Source organism: Callithrix jacchus, chromosome 9 (assembly GCF_049354715.1).
Source record: "Callithrix jacchus isolate 240 chromosome 9, calJac240_pri, whole genome shotgun sequence".
In the NCBI taxonomy this organism is placed as follows: Eukaryota; Metazoa; Chordata; class Mammalia; order Primates; family Cebidae; genus Callithrix; species Callithrix jacchus.
The window spans coordinates 68,317,547-68,339,319 of NC_133510.1; the positions used below are offsets into that span (position 1 = coordinate 68,317,547).

Sequence of the window (21,773 nt, forward strand, 5' to 3'; positions counted from 1 at the left end):
CTTAACAAAAGTATATATCATATGAATCAATATTTGCTAAGAACATGAAAGAGAAGTCTTCCTTTCAAATAGCTTATGTTTCATTGAAATGAATTAATCCAGGCATGTCGGCTTATGCCTGTGATCCCAATACTTTGTGAGAAGAGGTGGGAGGATTGAGGCTTGGAGTTTGAGACCACCCTGGACAGCATAGCAAGACCCCCATTTCTACAAAAAACGTAAAAATAAGAAATGAATATGTAAAGCAATCAGAAAATACAATAAAATGTTAAATTATACATTGGCAGCAAGTACTTAGAATCTACCAGAATGGGTTTGGGTTTTCCTTATCCGAACTCACCCCTGAGGAAAGAGCAGACTTTTGTATTTCCAAAATTGTTTCTGGATATGCTTGTTTTTGTTTTGGTATAAATAGGGACCTAGAATTATATTTACAGTGACCTTTAGCCTCTATCTCTAGGAAAGTGGAACTGAATAGGTACTCTTTTGTTCCCACAGCAGTCTAAAAGGAAATTCGGTGTAGCAAGAATATGAATAATTGAAATATGTTTGGAGTTTATAGATCTTAAATTCTGATGAGGAAATATAGTCTTGTGTATTTGGTTTGGCTGTGCTATTTTGAGTTAATTTTAGGGGTAACGTTGAGAATCAGCTTTAGAATTCCAGCCCCAGATGACAGTCTTTTGCTTAGTCATGGGTTATGTATAATGCCACATGATCCTGAGAAGACTAGGATCGGTTGCTATTTATTAACCTTGGTTGGCAGTGATACTTGAGAAGAAAAACTAACCACCATACATTCGTAAAGGTTGAACTGTTGCTACATTTCAAAATCCGATTTGCCTTGTTACCTGGTAATCTTCACTAATCTTTTAAGGAATCATCAGATGTGATGTATTTGAGAATGATAAGGCAGTAAAGACTTCCAGATGCTAACACTTTGTTTCTTAAGTTTTGTGGTGTTTTGCTTTATTTTCTATACTTTTTATTATGGGAGCACTGGTAACTTCCTGATCTTGAGAAATAAAAGAACTAGAACACAGTGATTTTTTAGAAAACTCTGTTTCTACAGTTTTAAATAGTCTCAAGGGAACAATAATATGTTTCATGTGACAAATTAATATGGACAGGAAGAAGGATTCCCTCAACATTTTCCACTCTTAACCCATGTGAGTAAAGCTGAAGGAAAAGGAAGTGCCTTCTGTGTTTCTGGCCTTTGAAATATTTTTTAATGATTAGAAAACTGTTTCTTGGGCCGGATGCGGTGGCTCAAGCCTGTAATCCCAGCACTTTGGGAGGCCGAGGCCGGTGGATCACGAGGTCAAGAGATCGAGACCGCCCTGGTCAACATGGTAAAACCCCGTCTCTACTAAAAATACAAAAAATTAGCTGGGCATGGTGTCCCAGCTACTCGGGAGGCTGAGGCAGGAGAATTGCCTGAACCCAGGAGGCGGAGGTTGCGGTGAGCTGAGATTGTGCCATTGCACTCCAGCCTGGGTATCAAGAGCAAAACTCCATCTCAAAAAAAAAAAAAAAAACAACTGTTTCTTCATGAAAACTGGTTTGCCTGTAGTCTTACTGGATTCAAATAATAATGTATTGTTATTCAGACATTAGCAGAAAGAAAAATTTTCTTCTCTTCCACCACTCCTTTTTTTAGTTTTCATGGCAGTAAATTATTTTTTACCTGCGTGTGAAGTCAATAATCAGAACATTTACTACTTGTTTTATTTTACAGTAAGAATTTATAATATTGTCTGTAAAATTCACATGAGGGCAGTCAACTTTTTGTCAATAGTGTCTTTGCCTGAAGGTAGTGACCCTGTAATCTGATATATTAGTGAAAATGTATATACTGGTGAGGGATATAGGTTTACATAAAGAATTGCTTTTTCATCTGTGGATGGTAAAAAAAGGCATTTTGGTCTCTTTATAAGCGTAATATTTAAATTATAGGTAAAAGTTTCAATGTATTCCATTTTGAACATGGGGAATATTAACAAGAATCACTTGGCTGGGTGCCGTGGCTCACTCTTGTAATCCTAGCACTTTGGGAGGCTGAGGCAAGTGGATCACTTGAGGTTAGGAGTTTGAGACCAGCCTGGCCAACATGATGAAACTCTATCTCTACTAAAAATACAAAAATTAGCCAGGGGTGGTGGCACCTGCCTGTAGTCCCAACTACTCGGGAGGCTGAGGTAGGAGAATTGCTTGAACCCAGGAGGCAAAGGATGCAGTGAGTGGAGATCGCACCACTGCACTCAAGTCCGGGAGGCAGAGCAAGACTCCGCCTCAAAAAAAAAAAAAAATCACTGGATTCCTGACTTCTAACCTTTTGGGGGAATCTTAATTGTTTATTTTATTTCATGTACCCTGTTTCTTTTTTTTGTACCTAGAAGTACCCTGTGGCCTATACATATTTTTTCTTTTTTAAAACAACTTTACTGTGGAAAATTTCAAACATATACCAAGTAAACAGAATAATATGATGAACCCTCTTGTATTCATCACCTTGCTTTAGAAGTCATCAAGATGCTACTACTCTTTTAGCTTTTTTTTTTTTTTGCCCCAGTCTCGCTAATGTCGCCCAGGCTGGAGTACAGTGGCACAATCTTGGCTCAAGCTATTCTCATGCCTCAGCCTCCCACATGGCTAGGATTACAGACATGTGCCACCACACCCAGCTAATTTTTGGTTTTTATTTAGTAGAGATGGGGTTTCACCATGTTGGCCAGGCTGGTCTTGAACTCCTGGCCTCAAGTGATCCGCCTGCGTTGCCTCCCAAAGTGCTGGAATTACAGGCATGAGCCACCACACCTGGCCTTCTTTTACCATTTATACATCTACACATTCCCCATCCTCTACTCAATAATTTTTTTTTAGGTAAAATTCATATACACTGAGATGCAAAAATAAGCTGTTACAGTTACAACTATGTAGCACACCTATCATAGTATAAAACATTTTTATCTCCCCAGAAAGTCCCCTTATATACCTTCCAAGTCATCCCTTGCCCCAACAGGAAACCATTGTTCTCTTTGGCTTTGCCTGTTTTTGAATGTCATATAAACAGAACCATGCATTATGCATTCTTTGTGTCTGGCTTTTTTTGTCAATCATTGTATCTGTGAGATTCATCCATGTTGCATTCCTTTTTTTTTGCTGAGTAGTCCATTGTATGGGTATGCCACAGTTTGTACATTCATTCTCTTATGAACATTTGGGTTCTTTCCAGTTTTTGCTTTTTTTTTTTTTCAAGATGGAGTCTTGCTCTGTTGCCCAGGCTGGAGCGCAGTAGCACAGTGTTGGCTCACTGCACCTCTGCCTTCTAAGGTCAGGTGATTCTCCCGCCCCAGCCTCCCAAGTATCTGGGACCACAGGCATGCGCCACCATGCCCAGCTAATTTTTGTATTTTGGGTAAAGACGGGGTTTTGCCATGTTGGCCAGGCTGGTCTCGAACTCCAGACCTCAGGTGACCCACCCACCTTGGCCTCACAAAGTACTGGGATTACAGGTGTGAGCCACCGTGCCCAGCCTAGTTTTTGCTTTTGTGCTATGAACATTTACAACAAGTCTTTGGGTGGATTTATGTTTTCATTTTTCTTTGACATGTACCAATGGGTGGAATTGCTAGATCAATAGATGCATATTTTATTTATTTATTTATTTATTGTATTATTATTATTATTTTGAGATAGAGTTTCACTCTTGTTGCCTAGGCTGGAGTGCAGTGGCTCAATCTCGGCTCACCGCAACCTCTGCCTCCCAGGTTCAAGTGATTCTCCTGCCTCAGCCTCCCAAGTATCTGGGATCACAGGCATACACCACCACACCCAGCTAATTTTGTAGTTTTAGTAGAGCCAGGGTTTCTCCATGTTAGGCTGATCTCGAACTCCCAACCTCAGGTGATCTGCCTGTCTTGGCCTCCTAAAGTGCTGGGATTACGGGTGTGAGCCACCATGCCCAGCCTCTTTCTTTATTTTTTTGAGACAGTTTTGCTTTTGCTGCCCAAGCTGTAGTGCAATGGTGCCATCTTGGCTCACTGCAACTTCTGCCTACCAGGTTCAAGTGATTCTCCTGCCTCAGGCTCCCAAGTACCTGGGATTTCAGGCATGCGCCACCATGCCTGGCTAATTTTGCATTTTTAGTAGAGATGGGTTTCTCCACGTTGGTCAGGCTGGTCTCAAACTCCCGACCTCAGGTGATCTGTCCGCCTCCCAAAGTGCTGGGATTACAGGTGTGAGCCACCATGCCCAGCCGCATGTTTAATTTTATAAAAACCTGCCAAACCGTTTCCTAAAGTGTTTATGTCATTGTACATTCCCCCTGACAAAGGATAGATATGTGTCTGTGGTTTGCAAGTTTAGATAAACTGATAGATACAAGAAGCTTTTCCTTATAGGAAATGGTTTGTAGGACTATCTCAATATTAGTTGTTATTCCACAGAATGTAAGATGACCTTGAAATATATACTCATCATTAGTTTGTTGTTTTTACGTGGCTTCTAAGGAGTTGTAGAAATTATTTCAGTCCTTTTAGTAAATCAGCTGATGTTGTTATACAGATAGTATAGTTGTTGCCTTTATGAGAACAAATACATTACTGAGTGTCATTTTTTGGAACTCTGTTTATAATTTCCAGAGTCCTTTTAGGAACGCTTGTCTGTGATTCCTAGAAACATTCTCTTTAACACTTAGTGGTTTTAGCACTGAATATCTGTCATCACCCACACTATTGTGGTCAGGGGGATATCACAGCAGGTAATCTAAATGAAATGGTTGGGATGAAACTCCACTAAGGTAAGTAATGTTTATTGCTTTCCAAAGAATATTACAGTTAAATTATTCAACAATAAATCTGCCTTTGCACCATTGTCAGGTATTAATGTGAGTCATTTGTTCTATTTTAGTGATGTCCTCGCATTGCCCATTTTTAAGCAGGAAGAGTCAAGTTTGCCTCCTGATAATGAAAATAAAATCCTACCTTTTCAATATGTGCTTTGTGCTGCCACCTCTCCAGCAGTGAAACTCCATGATGAAACTCTAACATATCTCAATCAAGGTTAGACCTTCCTCATTCGTTGATACTATTACAGGCCTACTGGATTTATGATGTTTTATTAGGTATGCTTACATGTAAAAATTTAGATCTTTCTAGTATGGCCTATCAAACTAGAAGTCTTATTTCAGAGATTTGAGTTCTCGTGTCACATTTGATATCTGTTACTAGCTCCTTTTGCTTAGCTGCCCATCTTTAGTTCCCAGCTTCCTCTTCCTAATCACCTTCCCTAGAGACTCCCATTGGTTACTGTCTGAGAAGTATTACTCTACCTGGCTCTATTATTTACCAGTTGTGTGGCCTTGGACAAGTTTCTAAAGCTCTTTTAAGTTTCAGTTTCTTTGTCTGTAAAATGGGATTGATAATACCTTAGAAAGGTATTATCAATGAGATAATGAGTTAAATGAGATAATGTGTGAAAATACTTAGCACAGTGCTGAGCATCTAGTAAAGGTTTCTGGTTGTTGTTACTAATACTAATAATATTATTATACTCTTGTATATTCAACTAACTGAATTCTATTCTTTCTGAATCTAGCAAAGTTAATTTGTGATGAATATAATATATAATTACTTTTTCTTCTAGGACAGTCTTACGAAATTCGAATGTTAGACAATAGGAAACTTGGAGAACTTCCAGAAATTAATGGCAAATTGGTGAAGGTAAAATGAATAAATCATTCTTCTATATAATATTTTTTACTAATCCTTTTGGGATTTGAAATTTTATTTTTTTGTTAATGTCCTTTTGCTTCCATAAAGGGCTTGATGATATCTCTTGCCTGCAATCATTTATAGGCATAGTGGTAAACAGATGTGTTATTTCTTTGGGGTCAGAGTAAGTAAGCCCCCCAGTTCACATGAATTTTTCAGAGCTGCAGAAATAGGATGCTCACCATGCTCTGTCCAGGGTAATCCCCTGGCTCAGTGAAGTTCTTTTGGGTGGAGTAAAGTAACCTCCTTCAGGTCTTTAGAGAAGCCTCAGTGTTTTTTTTGTTTTTGTTTTTGTTTTTTGATACTTTGTCTTATAGCAAGGAAAACAGAAGCTACTGTTGATGAAGAGCAGTTGTCTTAGTCTAGACTCACAGTCAGGATTTTGATAATTCACAGCACAACTGAGACAGAGGAGTTTTGTCAAAAGGTGGTGGGGGAATTAACAGGCACTTATACAAAGTAAGAGTAACAAAAGGAAAGTTGATGGAAACAGGCTTTACCTACCCTCAGTATTTATAGGTTGCATGGTGGGTTAGCAAGCAGGGGACTTGGTGAGTTTTTCATATACTTCTGAAGAGCTAAGCCAGATAGGCCGTGATGTGAGAGAAGAGGCATGCAGAAATGCTTCAGACAAGAGTCCTTTTTGCCTAGTTACCATAGGACTGAAATTTAAGCCAAGTTTTAAATATGGTACCAGTTAACTATAAAGATACCTGAGAAAGTGGCCAGGTGTAGTGGCTCACGCCTGTAATCCCAGCACTTTGGGAGGCCAAGACAGTGGATCACCTGAGGTATGGAGAAATCCCATCTCTACTAAAAATACAAAATTAGCTGGGTGGGGTGGTTCATGTCTGTAATCCCAGCCACTCGGGAGGCTGAGGCAGGAGAATCGCTTGAATCTGGTAGGCGGAGGTTGCAATGAGCCAGGATCGTGCCATTGTACTCCAGCCCGGGCAACAAGAGCAAAACTCCATCTCAAAAAAAAGAAAAGATTATATCTGAGAAATTATAAAATTTATCCTGAAATAGTACTTGGTATGGTATGGGTTTTAGAGTGAAACAGATCTTAAGAAAAATGATTTTAGATTGTGTTTAGAAACCAGCTGGCAGTGAGTCCTGCTAGTTTTCCTTTGTCAGCACTGATTTTCAAGAGGTCCTGTTATCTGATTTTGCTGTATCCTTTTAGAGTATATTCCGAGTGGTGTTCCATGACAGAAGGCTACAGTACACTGAGCATCAGCAGCTAGAGGGCTGGAGGTGGAACCGACCTGGAGACAGAATTCTTGACATAGGTGAGTTAAGAGAATCTATTGCCTAGGAAATGCCTTTCACTATGGCCTGAGAGTTGGTTTTCTTTACTTGATATTTACCTTGATTCATATGCTTGAGAGGCTCAATTAGTCTAAACCTTGAAATTATTTACTAAGCATAAAAAATTAAGTAATTCAAGTTAAAATGATAACAAAATTGAAGTTGGAAGTGTAAACACTTCAGTGCCATAGCAACTGTAGGTTGATTTTGTTTTGTTTTTTAAGTTGTGGTAAAATATACATTTCATAAAAGTTATCATTTTAACCATTTTTAAGTGGATAGTTTTGTAACATTAAATACATTCACCTTATTATGTAACCATCACTACCATCCATCTCCAGAACTTTTTCCATTGTAAAACTAAAGTCTGTACCAGTTAAACAATAACTCCTCATCCTCCCTTCTTCACAACCCCTGGTAACCACCATTGTCCTTTCTGTCTCTATGAATTGGACTACTAAGTACTACATAAATGAAATCATACAGTATTTGTCCTTTTGTGACTGGCATTTTTCACGTAGCACAATGTTTTCAAGGTTCATGGAGTAATATACATTAGAATTTCCTTCCTATGTAAGCCTGAATAATATTCCATTGTGTGTATATACCACATTTTGTTTATCCATTCATCTCATGATACACACTTAATTTGATTCCACTTTTTGGCTATTGTGAAAAATGCTGCTATGAACATGGATGTACAAATACGTGTTTAAGTCTCTGCTTTTAATTCTGCTGGATACATATCCAGAAATGGAATCGCTGGATATCGTAATTCTATCTTCAGTTTTTTTTTAGAAACCACTATATTGTTTTCCACAGTGACTACACATTTTACATTTCTACCAGCAGTACTGAAAGCTTCCAATTTCTCCAGTCTTGCCAACACTTGTTGCTTTCTGTTTTTCGATAATATCCATCCTAATGGTTGTGAAGTATCTCATTGTGGTTTTGATTTGCATTTCTCTGTTGATTAGTGATATTGAGCATCTTTGCATGTGTTTATTGGCCATTTATATATATATATATTTTTGAAAAATATTCAAATCTTTTTCCCATTTTTGAATTGGATTGTTTGCTTTTTGTTATTGAGTTGAAGGAATTCTTCACATATTCTGGATATTAACCCCATAGCGGATATACCACATGCAAATATGTTCTCTTATTCTGTGGGTTGCTTTTTCACTATGTTAATACTATCCTTTGATGCATTAAAGTTTGACATTTTGAGGTGGTCCGATTTATCCAATTTTTAAATTGCCTGTGCTTTTGGTGCCGCATCCAAGAAATCATTGTCAAATTCAGTGTTAAGAAACTTTTCTCATGTTTTCTTCTAAGAGTTTTATAGTTTTAGGTCTTATATTGAAGTCACAGATCTATTTTGAGTTCATGCTTGTATATGGTACAAGGTAAGGGCCCAACTTCATTCTTTTGCTTGTGGATACCCAGTTTTCTCAGTACCATTTGTCGAAAAGACCATTCTTTCCACATTGAATGGTCTTGGCACCCTTGTCAAAATTCATTTGACCATGTATTTGAAGACTTATTTCTAGCTGCTCTATTCTGTTCCATATGTTTACATTGTCTTTATGCCTATACCTCACTCTTTTGCTAAGTGTAGCTTTATGGTAAGTTTTGAAGTTGTGAAGCATGAGACCTCCAACTTTGTTCTTTTTTGAGATTGTTTTGGCTACTCAGGATCCGATATTTTGTTTTGCATTTGTAAAGGGGCAGATTTTTTTCCCCAACATGCTGAGAGTTCCTTCATTTTACTAGTGCCTGAGAACTAGATTCATAGTATGTTTTACCTAAAGTGAGAGTTCTGGTATTAGAAGAAGCTAGTCTCTTGGTTTACAGTTAAGTTTGTCTTCCCACATTGCTACACAGAGTAGAATTTGTTTTTCCTGTCATAGGGTATAAAGGAAAGATCTTCACAAACACACATGCAGTCACTTTTCTTGGTATCTGCATGTCTGATTTCTAATTGGTTAAAATTTCCTATTGGTAAACATAGTTGTTAAAAAAATTAGCTACTACTAATTTTACCTGAGAAACCATTGGTTCTCACGCAGTGATCTTGATATCTGTATGATGACTTGACCTTGAGATGCATTTAACACAACTAATATTGTGGAGTGGGACCCACTTGATGCTTTATTGTTTGAATCATTGATACCAAAACAGTAGTATTGTTATATCACAGTTTTGATAATACATATCACCTGGCCTTAACTCCCCAGTTTGATCATTAATAGAAGTCACGGAATGCTATTTGGATATCTGCTATGTGGAATGGAAAGCAAAGTTCTACTCGAGCCCGTTAAATCTTGCTCCCCTTTTAAGTAAAGATTTGTCACTCTGTTACAGGATTATTTGATGACTTGATAAGTCAACATCAATTTTTTTTTTTTTGAGACAGAGTCTCACTCTGTGACGCAGGCTGCAGTGCAATGGCGCAATCTTGGCTCACTGCAACCTCTGTCTTCTGGGTTCAAGTGATTCTTAGTCTCAGCCTTCTGAGTAGCTGTGATTATAGGTGCCCACCATTATGCCCGGCTAATTTTTATATTTTTAGTAGAGATGGGGTTTCACCATTTTGGCTGGGCTGGTCTTGAACATCTGACCTCAAATGATCCACTCCCCTCAGCCTCAAAAGTGCTAGGATTACAGGTGTGAGCCACCATGCCCGGCCTGCATCAATCTTTGTGTTAAAAATTTCCCACTTCCATCTGTGATTTAATCCTTTCTACCTTTATAAAGACATTCTGTTGCACCCCTTCAATAGCAATGCTCTTAATGTGCTTTTGGCAGTAACACTAATTTTAAAACTCTAGTTGAAACAGATTATAATTACAATTTTCATGATAGTGTAGACTTAATCCATCTTAAATAGGATTTTGGCAAATTAAAAGGAAACTGCCTTTAAATTGCCATATTTTAAGCTAGAAGGAGGATATTGAACATTCCCAACACAAAAAAATGATAGATGTTTGAGACAGTGAATATGCTGATTACCCTGATCTGATCACTATGCATTATATGTATTGAAACATCACTATATAGCCCATGAATATGTACAATTACTATTTGTCAATTTAACAATAATTTTTTTTTTTTTGAGACAGAGTCTTGCTCTGTCACCCAGGCTGGAGTGCAGTGGCACAGTCTTGACTCACTGCAACCTCTGCCTTTCAGGTTCAAGCAGTTCTCCCTACCTCAGCCTCCTGCATAGCTGGAATTACAGGTGACTGCTATCATGCCCGGCTAATTTTTGTATTTTTTAGTAGAGATGGGGTTTTGCCATGTTGGCCAGGCTGGTCTTAAACTCCTGATCTCATGTGATCCACCCACCTCAGTGTGAGCCATCGTGTCTAGCCAAAAAATTATTTATTTATTTATCTATTTATTTGAGATGGAACCTTGCTCTTGTTGCCCAGAATGCGTGTAGTGGTGTGATCTCAGCTCACTGCAACCTCTGCCTTCCAAGTTGAAGCAATTCTCCTGCCTCAGCCTCCTGGGGGTAGCTGGGATTAAAGGCATGCGTCACCATGCCCAGTTAATTTTTGTATTTTTATTAGAGATGGGGTTTCACCATGTTGGCCAGGCTGGTCTTGAACTCCAGACCTCGTAATTTACCTGCCTTGGCCTCTGATTACCAGCGTGAGCCACCGTGCCTGGCCAAATAATTTCTTTAATTTACATATGTTAAAAACTTTTTAAAGAGGAAAGAAAAAAAGCTCTCAGAAGGAAAGTAGTTAAGTCAATTTGACTCTAATCAAATCTTTTCACTGGCAAAAAAAGAAATTTAAGGTGTGGGCTGAGTGTGGTGGCTCATGCCTGTAATCCCAGCACTTTGGGACACCAAGCTGGGCGGATAACCTGAGGTCAGGAGTTGGAGAGCAGCCTGGCCAACATGGCGAATCCCATCTTTACTAAAAGTACAAAAAATTTAGCCCGGCTTGGTGGCACATGCCTATAATCCTAGCTATTCGGGAGGCAGAAGCAAGAGAATCGCTTGAACCCCAAAGGCAGTTGCAGTGAGCTGAGATGGTGCCACTGCACTCCAGCCTGGGCGACAAAGCGAGACTTCATCTAAAAAGAAAAGCAAAGAAATGTAGGATGTGATACACAAACATCTTAGTAGCTAGGGATGAGTAATATAAGAATCAATGCTTTCTTATTTAAAACTGAATAGCCCTCAGAATTGTTCAATTATTACTGTTTTGTTTCTCAGATATCCCAATGTCTGTGGGTATAATCGATCCTAGGGCTAACCCAACTCAACTAAATACAGTGGAGTTCCTGTGGGACCCTGCAAAGAGGACATCTGTGTTTATTCAGGTAAGGCATTGCGGATAGCGTTCCAGTTTTGAAGAGCATCTCTTACTACCAGTTTATTTCTTAAAGGATAAAACATGTTAACTTTGAAATCTTTACAGGGTTCTAGCCTGACTATCAAGCCCAGGCTCCTTAACCTGTGCCTGAGAACATTGAGGAGTTTCTGAATTGCTCTTCTAATACCCCAATTTATTTATTTGTGTCTCCCAAAATTGCTTGGTAATGGCTGCGTAATATTTCATTCCTTGGTTGTACCATAATTTACCTAACAATTATTTAGCATTTAGATTGGCCTTTTTTTTTTTTTTTGAGACACGGTCTCGCCCTGTTGCCCAGTCTGGAGTTCAGTGGTGCAATCTCGGCTCACTGCAACCGCCACCTCCCGGGTTCAAGTGATTCTCTTGCCTCAGCCTCACCAGTAGCTGCAGGCACATGCCACCCATGCCCAACTAATTTTTGTATTTTTGGTAGAGGTAGGGTTTTGCCATGCTGGCCAGGCTGGTCTTGAACTCCTGATCTCAGGTGATCTGCCCAACTTAACCTCCCAAAGTGCTGGGATTATAGGTGTGAGCCACCACACCTGGCCTTGATTGGCCTGATTTTTTACTATTATCTGTAATGTTATTTTGAACATCTTTATACTTAAAATTTGATTTGAATATCTGAATATGTTATTTGGATAGAGTCTTTGAAAATCCTTATTTGTAATAATGATAATAACCAGTAGTTTATTAAGTACTTCACATGAGATAGTCACTGTGTTAAGTAAACACTTTGTATATATGATTTTAAGACTTTCAACTATAATCTTGTGGAGTAGTCAATCAGACAAGGTTCTACTATTAAGATTCATCAGATGGGGCCTGGTGGCTAACACCATTAATCCCAGCACTTTGGGAGGCTAAGTGGAGCAGATCACCTGAGGTCAGGAGTTCAAGACCAGCCTGGCCAACCTGGCGAAACCCCGTCTCTACTAAAAATGCCAAACTTAGCCGGGTATGGTGGTGTGCACCTGTAATCCCAGCTACTTGAGAGGCTGAGACAGGAGAATCATTTGAATCTGGGAAGCAGAGTTTGCAGTGAGCCAAGATTGCACCATTGCCCTCCTTGGGCGACAAGAATGTAACTTTGTCTCAAAAAAAAAAAAAAAAATTCACTAATGTTAGGCTTTATGCAGTCGCCAGGCAAACCTCTTTCTCCACTATCGCTGTGAACATTCATATTTACTATGTTCCCAGACTGGGTAGTGACTCCTCTTTCTAAGATCTTCCTTGAAATTGAGGAAACTTTAACTCACAGAAATCATTTCTGTTTTGCTAACTCTGTGTTCTTTGAAGCAGTTAATGAATTTAGTTCCTCACAGTAACTTTTGGTAGCATTAGATCTGTACATTTATTTTGTTTGCATTTGTAAATCATTTAAGTTTTTGTATTTCTTGTATCAGATTGGAAGTTTTTTAAGATCAAAAAGAGGAAAAGTGTTTTTTGTAGATATTCGTAATGCCTAGTAAAGGTTTTGCTGTTAACAGTTGCTTAAAAAACAAACAAACCACCATTTGGCCATTTGGTTTGGCCGGCCGGACAGAAGCCTTGATGTTGCATTCTTTTCAGGTGCACTGTATTAGCACAGAGTTCACTATGAGGAAACATGGTGGAGAAAAGGGGGTGCCATTCCGAGTGCAAATTGATACCTTCAAGGAGAATGAAAACGGGGAATATACTGAGCACTTACACTCGGCCAGCTGCCAGATCAAAGTTTTCAAGGTATTCCTGGGCAATGTGCTAGCCCTTGGATTCTTTTACCTTATCATTCTATATTAACATTAGCTACGAAGTCAGAAAGTCAACTTGTCTTTTTTTTTTTTTTTGAAAACTCAAAAAATGAAAAAATGTCTAAGCTAGAGTCATTGAAATAATTACCAAGATGCCTGGTAAAGAAATTTACATGGAAATGATCATGGGATAATAGGAACTTGGAAAAAAGGGCTAGAGACAAGAACATGGGTTCTCATTGAAAGCTCTTAAAGCCTGTTGAAGTTACAAGCTCTTGTAAAGCTTACAAAAATTGAGTATTTTTGGTTACATTCATACTTGATCTTTTCTTATTTGGTCTTATTTATTTATTTATTTTTGAGACTAGGTCTCAGTCTGTCACCCAGGCTGGAGTGCAGTGGCGTAATCACAACTCACTACAGCCTCAACGTTCTGGGCTTAATCGATTCTCCTGCCTCAGCTTCCCCAGTCAGTGGGACTACAGGCATGTGCCACCACATCGGGCTAATTTTTGTATTTTTTTGTAGAGAGAGGGGGTCTTGCCGTGTTGCCCAGGCTGGTCTTGAACTCCCGGGCTTAAGTGATCTGCCTGCCTCAGCCTCCCAAAGTGCTGGGATTATAGATATTAGCCACTGTGCCCCAGCCAGGGTCCTATTTATTTTTATCACAGGGATAAGTATGTTCTTGGTCCGGGTGCAGTGGCTCACACCTGTAATCCCAGCACTTTGGGAGGCCAAGGTGGGCAGATCATGAGGTCAGGAGATCAAGACCATCCTGGCTAACACAGTGAAACCCCATCTCTACTAAAAATACAAAAAATTATCTGGGCATGGTGGCACACACCTGTAATCCCAATACTCAGGAGGCTGAGGCAGGAGAATCACTTGAACCTGGCAGGTGGAAGTTGCAGTGAGCCGAGATTGTACCACTGCACTCTAGCCTGGGTGACAGAGCAAGACTCCATCTAAAAAAATTTTTTAATTTGTTCTCATTGTAAGATATTGAATAATACAGAAGTATTCAAAGCAACGAGGAAATTCTCTCTTTACTACTCTTACGCTGAACCCCCTCACCGTCTTATGATGGAGGAAACCACGGTCATAATTTTGTATGTGTTCTTCTAGTTCCCTCTTCTTCTTCTTCTTTTTTTTTTTTTTTTTGAGACGGAATTTCACTCTGTTGCCCGTGTTGGAGTGCAGTGTCACAATCTCAGCTCACTGCAACCTTTGCCTCTTAAATTCAAGCAATTCTCATGCTGCAGCCTCCCCAGTAGCTGGGACTACAGGCATGTGTCACCATGCTCAGCTAATTTTTTATATTTTTAGTAGAGACGAGGTTTTGCCATGTTGGCCAGGCTAGTCTCGAACTCCTGACCTCAGGCGATCTGCCTGCCTTGGCCTCCCAAAGTGCGATAGTTACAGGATTGAGCCACCACGCCCAGCTCTTTTAGTTCCCTTCTGTGCTTTTATACACAGGCATACATAGCTACATACATATTTTCTTTGACACGTAAGTGGGATTATACTATTTGAATTGTTTTGAGACTTGGTTTTTTTTAGTGAACTGTGTGCTTTAGACATATTTCCATGTCAGTAGCTATAGATCTGATTCTTTTCAACCCTATCAAACATGTAAATTTCCTATTTTCAGACTTAAACTGATGTGTCTTACCTTTACATACCTGCACATACAATTTTGTTTCATATGTGAATATTTAAGTTTTTAGAAGTAATATTGTTGGCTTAAAAGGTGATTACCTGAGTTTAAAACAAAATATTTCTCATTTCAGCCCAAAGGTGCAGACAGAAAGCAAAAGACAGACAGAGAGAAAATGGAGAAACGAACACCTCATGAAAAGGAGAAATACCAACCTTCCTATGAGACGACCATACTCACAGAGGTAACAGGATTTCTCTTGGTGACAGTTTCAGTTCATAATTTTTAATCTTAGAAGAAAATCACTTCCAAACTGGTCAAAATTTACTTCTTCTAAGGAATATTCTCTCTCACTCTGTTTTGGTATTGTTTTTGTTTTTAAAAAAACAAGAGCACAAATCTACTTTTATTGATTTTTCATTAGTTTAAATCCTTAAGGGGTAAGCATCACTCAGATTCTGTGTCCAATAGCCTTAGCAGGAAGGTTGCTTTGGAATTTAGCATGAACCATGCCACTGTTTCCATAGGCCTTTCCCCAGATTACTCTGGTTTTGTTTGGTTTGCTGCCAGGAGTCACTGTGTTGTTCTTTGCTTTGATACATACGCACATCTCTTGCCCAAATAGAATTCTGTTTCATCTTGGGGATAAACACCTTCAATTTTAAGAAGAGCTGTGTGCTGCCTTTGGTTCTGGAGAACCCACTTATATCCAGCAAAAATGGCCCAGGACCACAGCTTTCTAGACGTATTTCCTTTTAGAAGTCCTGTTCCCAGAAAGCCTCCACAGGCTTCAAGATGGCGGAAAGAGAAGCAATGTTGTCTATTGCTTATGAGGGTCTCTGAGGAATTAAGATTTACTAATCAAGATGTGCTATTCAAGGAGCAATGTGTTAGTGAAATCCTAGGGTCAAACGTGCTTATTCGTTATCTAACTTATCCTTTGTTTTCAGTGTTCTCCATGGCCTGAGATCACGTATGTCAATAATTCCCCATCACCTGGTTTCAACAGTTCCCATAGCAGTTTTTCTCTTGGGGAAGGGTAAGTCTGGGAAGTAAAATTGGCTTGTCCAAAATATATATTCTTTCATTACCTGTTCATAAACAAGGTCTTTTTAAATCAATAAGCACATCTATTTGGTCTGTCTTTGATGGATTTATATGTTCACTGAGATTTGGATTATCTTCAAAAAAGACCGAGACAGAGTTTTATATAGCCCTGTCTTCTCCTTGTGTTCTCCCCTCTCCCTCCTCTTCTTTTTTCCCCCACCAGAAAGTAGCATTTATGGTCAGTTTTTAGTGGTTCAGGAACCGATGATCTGGGTTTTTTGCTTCTCCCTATGACTGTACATCTGTGGGTATTTCACTTCCTGATCATACTTGCATCAGAGAGTGGTCTTTGGGAACTGGAAACAATTGTACAAATACTAAAATTTGTTTTGTTACTTGTTAAAAATACTTCTAACACCGAATTATTATAAATCTTTGATAATTGGGGAAATAAGTTTAAAGATGATGGGTAAAATGAAGTTTTGGAATTATCTATGGAATACATTTAATCTTGCCTTACTATCTTTTACCATAAGAGATAATTGAAAGTTGGTACAGATGCCTACTTCAATTTTAAAAAGTAGCTGTATTATAGTCCTGGCATTTAACATGTATTTCACATAACCATATTGAAACTTGAACTAGTTAGGCTACCAAATGTGTGAACATATTGTTTGGTTACAATGTTGTGTTTTGGGATTTATTCAGGCTCTATGTCTGACCTACTTTTTAAAGGATTTAATTAAGGTAGCTTAAATATTCAAAACGTAACAAGAATAAAAGTAGGTATTAGTTGTAGAAGGAATACATATAACTAGGGCCCTAAAATAAGTTAATTACTAAGTTTGAATACCAAATTTGAATTTTGCAGATAAGGCTAAAAAAGGAAAAAGATCTTTTTTTGAAAGAAAAAATATCTTAACATCCACATGGATGATACATGCTACTTATAGGTAATTCTGAATATTATATCGGGTTTAAGAGTTGTGTTTAAAACCTTTTCTCTTCTCTTTGTTATGTACTTCATACTAGATTAAACTTTTTATTCCATAAAAGTAGGCATGGCTGGTCACAGTGGCACACGCTTGTAATCCCAGCCCTTTGGGAGGCCAAGGCGGGTGGATCACGAGGTCAAGAGATAGAGACCATCTTGGCCAACATGGTGAAACCTTGTCTCTACTAAAATTAAAAAAAAAATTATCTGGGCGTGGTGTTTCGTACCTGTAGTCCCAGTTACTTGGAAGGCTGAGGCAGGGGAATCAGTTGAACACCCGGAATCGGAGCTTGCAGTGAGCCGAGGTCACTCCACTGCACTCCAGCCTGGTGACAGGGCAAGACTCCGTCTCAAAAAAAAAAAAAAAAAAAAAAAGGCATTAGGGAAGAGGACAATTCATAGGCAACAAACGTATAAAGGAAAACTGAGGCTGGGCACAGTGGCTCATGCCTGTAATCCCAGCACTTTGGGAGGCTGAGGCAAGCGGATCACAATGTCAGAAGTTCGAGACCAGCCTGGCCAACATGGTGAAAACCTGTTTGTACTAAAGATACAAAAATTAGCCAGGCATGGTCGCAGGCAGCTCTAATTCCAGCTATTCGGGAGGCTAAGGCAGGAGAATCGCTTGAAACCAGAAGGCAGAGGTTGCCATGAGCCGAGATCGTGCCACTGCAATCCAGCCTGAGCGACAAGAGCAAAACTCCATCTCAAAAAGAAAGAAAGAGAGAAAGACTGACTGAGGGTGTGGAGGTAACTCTTGGATCACAAATTAGACAGCACTAATTTTTGAAGCTGCTTTAAAAATAATTATTTTTTTTTCTAAACGTGTGTGATCATGTTGCATTGCATAAATTTTCTTCCAATTTTTTTATGTGTGCATATTTATGTATTTCCTACAGTAGTATTGTATTGATAAACTTCTTTATCCTGATATTTTTCATTTTATTTAAAAAATTTTTTTCTTAACAATTATTCTTTCACAATTTTTCATCTTAGCGAATTTATGGTTAAATTTCTTTTTTTATTTTTTTTGAGTCTTGCTCTGTCGCCAGGCTGGAGTGCTGTAGCATGATCTCAGCTCCCTGCAACCTCCATCTCCCAGGTTCAAGTGATTCTCCTGCCTCAGCCTCCCTAGTGGTTGGGACTACAGGTGTGTGCCACCACACCCGGCTAATTTTTGTATTTTTAGTAGAGATGGGGTTTTACCATGTTGGCCAGGATTGTCTCAATTTCCTGACCTCATGATCTGCCCACCTCGGCCTCCCAAAGTGCTAGATTACAGGCATGAGCCACTGTGCCCACCGGTTAAATATTTTTATGCCATAATTTATCTCGTCAGTCCCAACTTATTGAAACTTTGATATTTTCTTCAGTTTCCTCAATAATAAAAAATGTTGCTAATGACATAATTTCTCCCCCTCCCCATAAAATCTTTAGGTTAAACTAATGGAAAAGTAAAGTATTGGGTCAAAGAATAAGAATGTTTTATGAGAGAGCACAGATTTTTTTTTAATCTCTAGCTTAAGATTTATTGTAAAGATGAGGAATGAAATAATGAGCCCCAGCATGTGTCATGGACTCATCCTTTCATTTTAAATGTTTCTTTAGAAATGGTTCACCAAACCACCAGCCAGAGCCACCCCCTCCTGTCACAGATGTAAGTCTAAAGTTGAATGTTAGTTACTTGCAATGTCTAGTAATACTTTGAAGACTGTCCAATTCAGTAGAAATGCCCAACTTTTAGGGAATATTATTCATTCATTCATTAAACAAACATTTATGGAATTTTGACTATGAACTAGATACTGCACTAGGGACTAAAGATATGAAACAAGTCATACAAGACCCTTCCATCTGAGGAGCTTACAGTCTAGTGGGGAAGAGTAGGAGACTAGAACTCCTTGAAAATCTTGCATGGTTAGAGAAAGAGAAAACAACTTGCACAAACTAGGCCTGAGAATGGGGGTATGTGGGTGTGTTTGGCTATGTGTTACCTAGTGGGGTAACAGACAGATCTATTTGATTACCTAAAAAATGCTCTCTCCCTTTCAGAACCTCTTACCAACAACCACACCTCAGGAAGCTCAGCAGTGGTTGCATCGAAATCGTTTTTCTACATTCACAAGACTTTTCACAAACTTCTCAGGTTAAATTTTCTTTTTCTTTTGTTTTCCCCAGCATGAAATTTTCCTTTGCATTTTAGGGCCTCCTGATGTCTATGGGAGAGTTTTGTGTGTATATATGTGTATGAGAGATCTCACTGCATTTTTCTGATGAAATGAATTTCATAGAACCCTTAAGACTTTCTTGGTAGCTGCAGCTGTGCTGTGAAATACTTAAAAACAAATACCCCTTAGTTTAAATTCAATTTAATTTATTTCATACAACACTTTTTTTTTATCTGAGGCAGGATCTCACTCTGTTGCTAAGGCTGGAGTGCAGTGGTGCCATCTCGGCTCACTGCAACCTTCACCTCTTGGGTTCAAGTGATTCTCCCACCTCAGCCTCCCCAGTAGCTGGGGCTACAGGCATGTGCCACCATGCCTGGCTAATTTTTGTACTTTTTTGATAGAGACAGGGTTTCATCATGTTGGCCAGGCTGGTCTTGAACTCCTGACCTCAGGTGATCTGCCCACCTTGGCATCCCAAAGTGCTGGGATTATAAGTGTGAGCCACTGCACCAGCCTACAACACTTTTTAAAATATATATTTCTCCTCCTGCCTTAACCTAAAAATTAAAAAAAAGAAAAGAAACAAACAAAAAAAATAAAATGTATATTTCATAGAGTATTTTATCAAGTAGTCTGAAAATTTCCCCTTGATATCACTATAATTTATTTCATTTACACAATCCACTTTTATTTAGCACTTTTTTTTTTAAAGATGGAGTCTCACTCTGTCACCCACACTGGGGTGCAGTTGCACAATCTCAGCTCACTGTTATCCCCACCTCCCACGTTCAAGCGATTCTCCTGCCTTAGCCTCCCAAGTAGGTGAGGTTATAGGTGCCTGCCACCATCTCCAGCTAATTTATGTATTTTTATTAGAGATAGGGTTTCACCATGTTGGCCAGGCTAGTCTCAAACTCCTGACCTCAAGTGATCCACCCTTCTTGGCCTCCCGAAGTGCTGGGATTACAGGTGTGAACCATGGCACCTGGCCTATTTAGCACCTTTTGATATGGTAGGAATACACAAATGGATGAGGCATACTTCCTGATCAAATAGCCCCTTAATCATCTGTTCAAAAAAACACCAAAACAAGACACAACTAATGAAATCAAAATAAAACTGAAAAACTGATAAATAGTTGTGATGCTGTAGATAAGTGTTCTGATAATGACAGTAAAACCTTCAGGGGAGGATCTGGTAGTGGGGAACATATGTGACACATGAGGTGAATCCAGGATATTTTTTTTTTTTTTGAGTCAGAGTCTTGCTGTCTCCCAGGTTGGAGTACAGAGGCATGATCTTGGCTCACTGCAACCTCCAACTCCTGGGTTCAAGTGATTTCTCTGCCTCAGCCCCTGAGTAGCTGGGATTCCAGGCACCCACCACCACGCCCAGCTAATTTTTGTATTTTTAGTAGAGACAGGGTTTCACCATGTTGGCCGGGCTGGTCTCGAACTCCTGACCTCAGGTGATCGGCCTGCCTCAGCATCCCACAGTGCTGGGATTACAGGCATGAGCCACCATGCCTGGCACAGGATTTCTTTTTTTTTTTTAAGAGATGGGGTCTTGCTATGTTGCCTGGGCCAGTCTTGAACTCCTGCCAATCGATTGGCCTCTAACAGTCCTCCTACCTCAGCTTCTCGAGTAGCTGAGACTACAGGCATGTTGCACCCAGCCTGGATAATAGAAAGATATTTCAGGCAGAAAGAACAACTTGCTCATTAGACATCATCAGTATGATGAAAGCATAGGGTTAAGTGGGGAAGTTAATTGCAGGGAATTGAGATGGGAGAGGAGGTAGAGGCCAGGTCATGAAGGGCCTTATATGCCATGAAGAAAATTATGGATTGTAACGTTCTGATAATGAGGTGTCCTTATAATAGAGACCATTTTAATAGTCATTAACAAAGAGAATCTGCCTTTATCATCCATTTTCTTATATTTTTTCCAGGGGCAGATTTATTGAAATTAACTAGAGATGATGTGATCCAAATCTGTGGTCCTGCAGATGGAATCAGACTTTTTAATGCATTAAAAGGCCGGTATGTAATTAGTGTTATAATATCAATGAGGTTGGATTCCAAATGGATTTCGATTCAGGAATGCTTCACAATACTCTACACAGCTAAATACACCTTCTCAAAACATTTTTTTTTAAATGTCAGCTATGTACCAAATAAAGATTTAAAAAAATCTTTTCTTCCACTTTGTCCAGGAAATTTCCCATGATATTCCATTTTTCATTTCTAAGTGAATGAATTTTGCAGTGAAAATTCATCATCCTTTTCATGAGCCAGGTACTGTTGTAGGCTCTGGGAATATTAATTTATTGGTGGGCAAAACAGGGTGCCAGTTGTTAGGGAGTTTACTTTCTAATGGGGAGTGAGATAAGTAAGTATTGTGGATAGTGATAAGAGCTTTGAAGGAAAACAAAACAAATAAGTAAAAAACAAGGTTGTGGGCTATAGAGTACCCAGAATGTGGTCAGGAAGCGCCTCTCCAAGGAGGGATGTTTAAGCTGAGTTCTGAGAAGGATGCAGCTCTGGAGTCACAGAAGGGAGATTGTTCTAGGCAGAAGGAACAACAGGTGCAAGGGCCCCAAATTGGTTTTTTTTCCCAAGTTGGTTTTAACTGGAGAAGTGCTCATTCTTTTTTTTTTGAGACGGAGTTTTGCTCTTGTTACCCAGGCTGGAGTGCAATGGCGTGATCT

At 39.2% G+C, this 21,773-nt stretch overlaps 1 protein-coding gene across 15 annotated transcripts in view; it reads left to right on the forward strand.

Annotated features, from left to right (window-relative positions):
- Nucleotides 1–21,773, forward strand: part of TFCP2 (transcription factor CP2) — a 62,077-nt gene that overhangs the window by 32,679 nt on the left and 7,625 nt on the right. For 12 of the 15 annotated variants that reach the window (XM_078336683.1, XM_078336684.1, XM_078336685.1 and 9 more), the window contains 10 exons: nucleotides 4,912–5,063; nucleotides 5,647–5,723; nucleotides 6,961–7,066; nucleotides 11,320–11,426; nucleotides 13,034–13,186; nucleotides 14,985–15,095; nucleotides 15,802–15,890; nucleotides 18,501–18,549; nucleotides 18,945–19,038; nucleotides 21,015–21,105. In XM_078336683.1, coding sequence (XP_078192809.1) covers nucleotides 4,912–5,063; nucleotides 5,647–5,723; nucleotides 6,961–7,066; nucleotides 11,320–11,426; nucleotides 13,034–13,186; nucleotides 14,985–15,095; nucleotides 15,802–15,890; nucleotides 18,501–18,549; nucleotides 18,945–19,038; nucleotides 21,015–21,105 — 1,029 coding nt within the window. The remainder of the gene's footprint in view (nucleotides 1–4,911; nucleotides 5,064–5,646; nucleotides 5,724–6,960; nucleotides 7,067–11,319; nucleotides 11,427–13,033; nucleotides 13,187–14,984; nucleotides 15,096–15,801; nucleotides 15,891–18,500; nucleotides 18,550–18,944; nucleotides 19,039–21,014; nucleotides 21,106–21,773) is intronic. The other 3 variants (XM_054239212.2, XM_078336688.1, XM_009003804.5) reach the window with 1 other exon arrangement.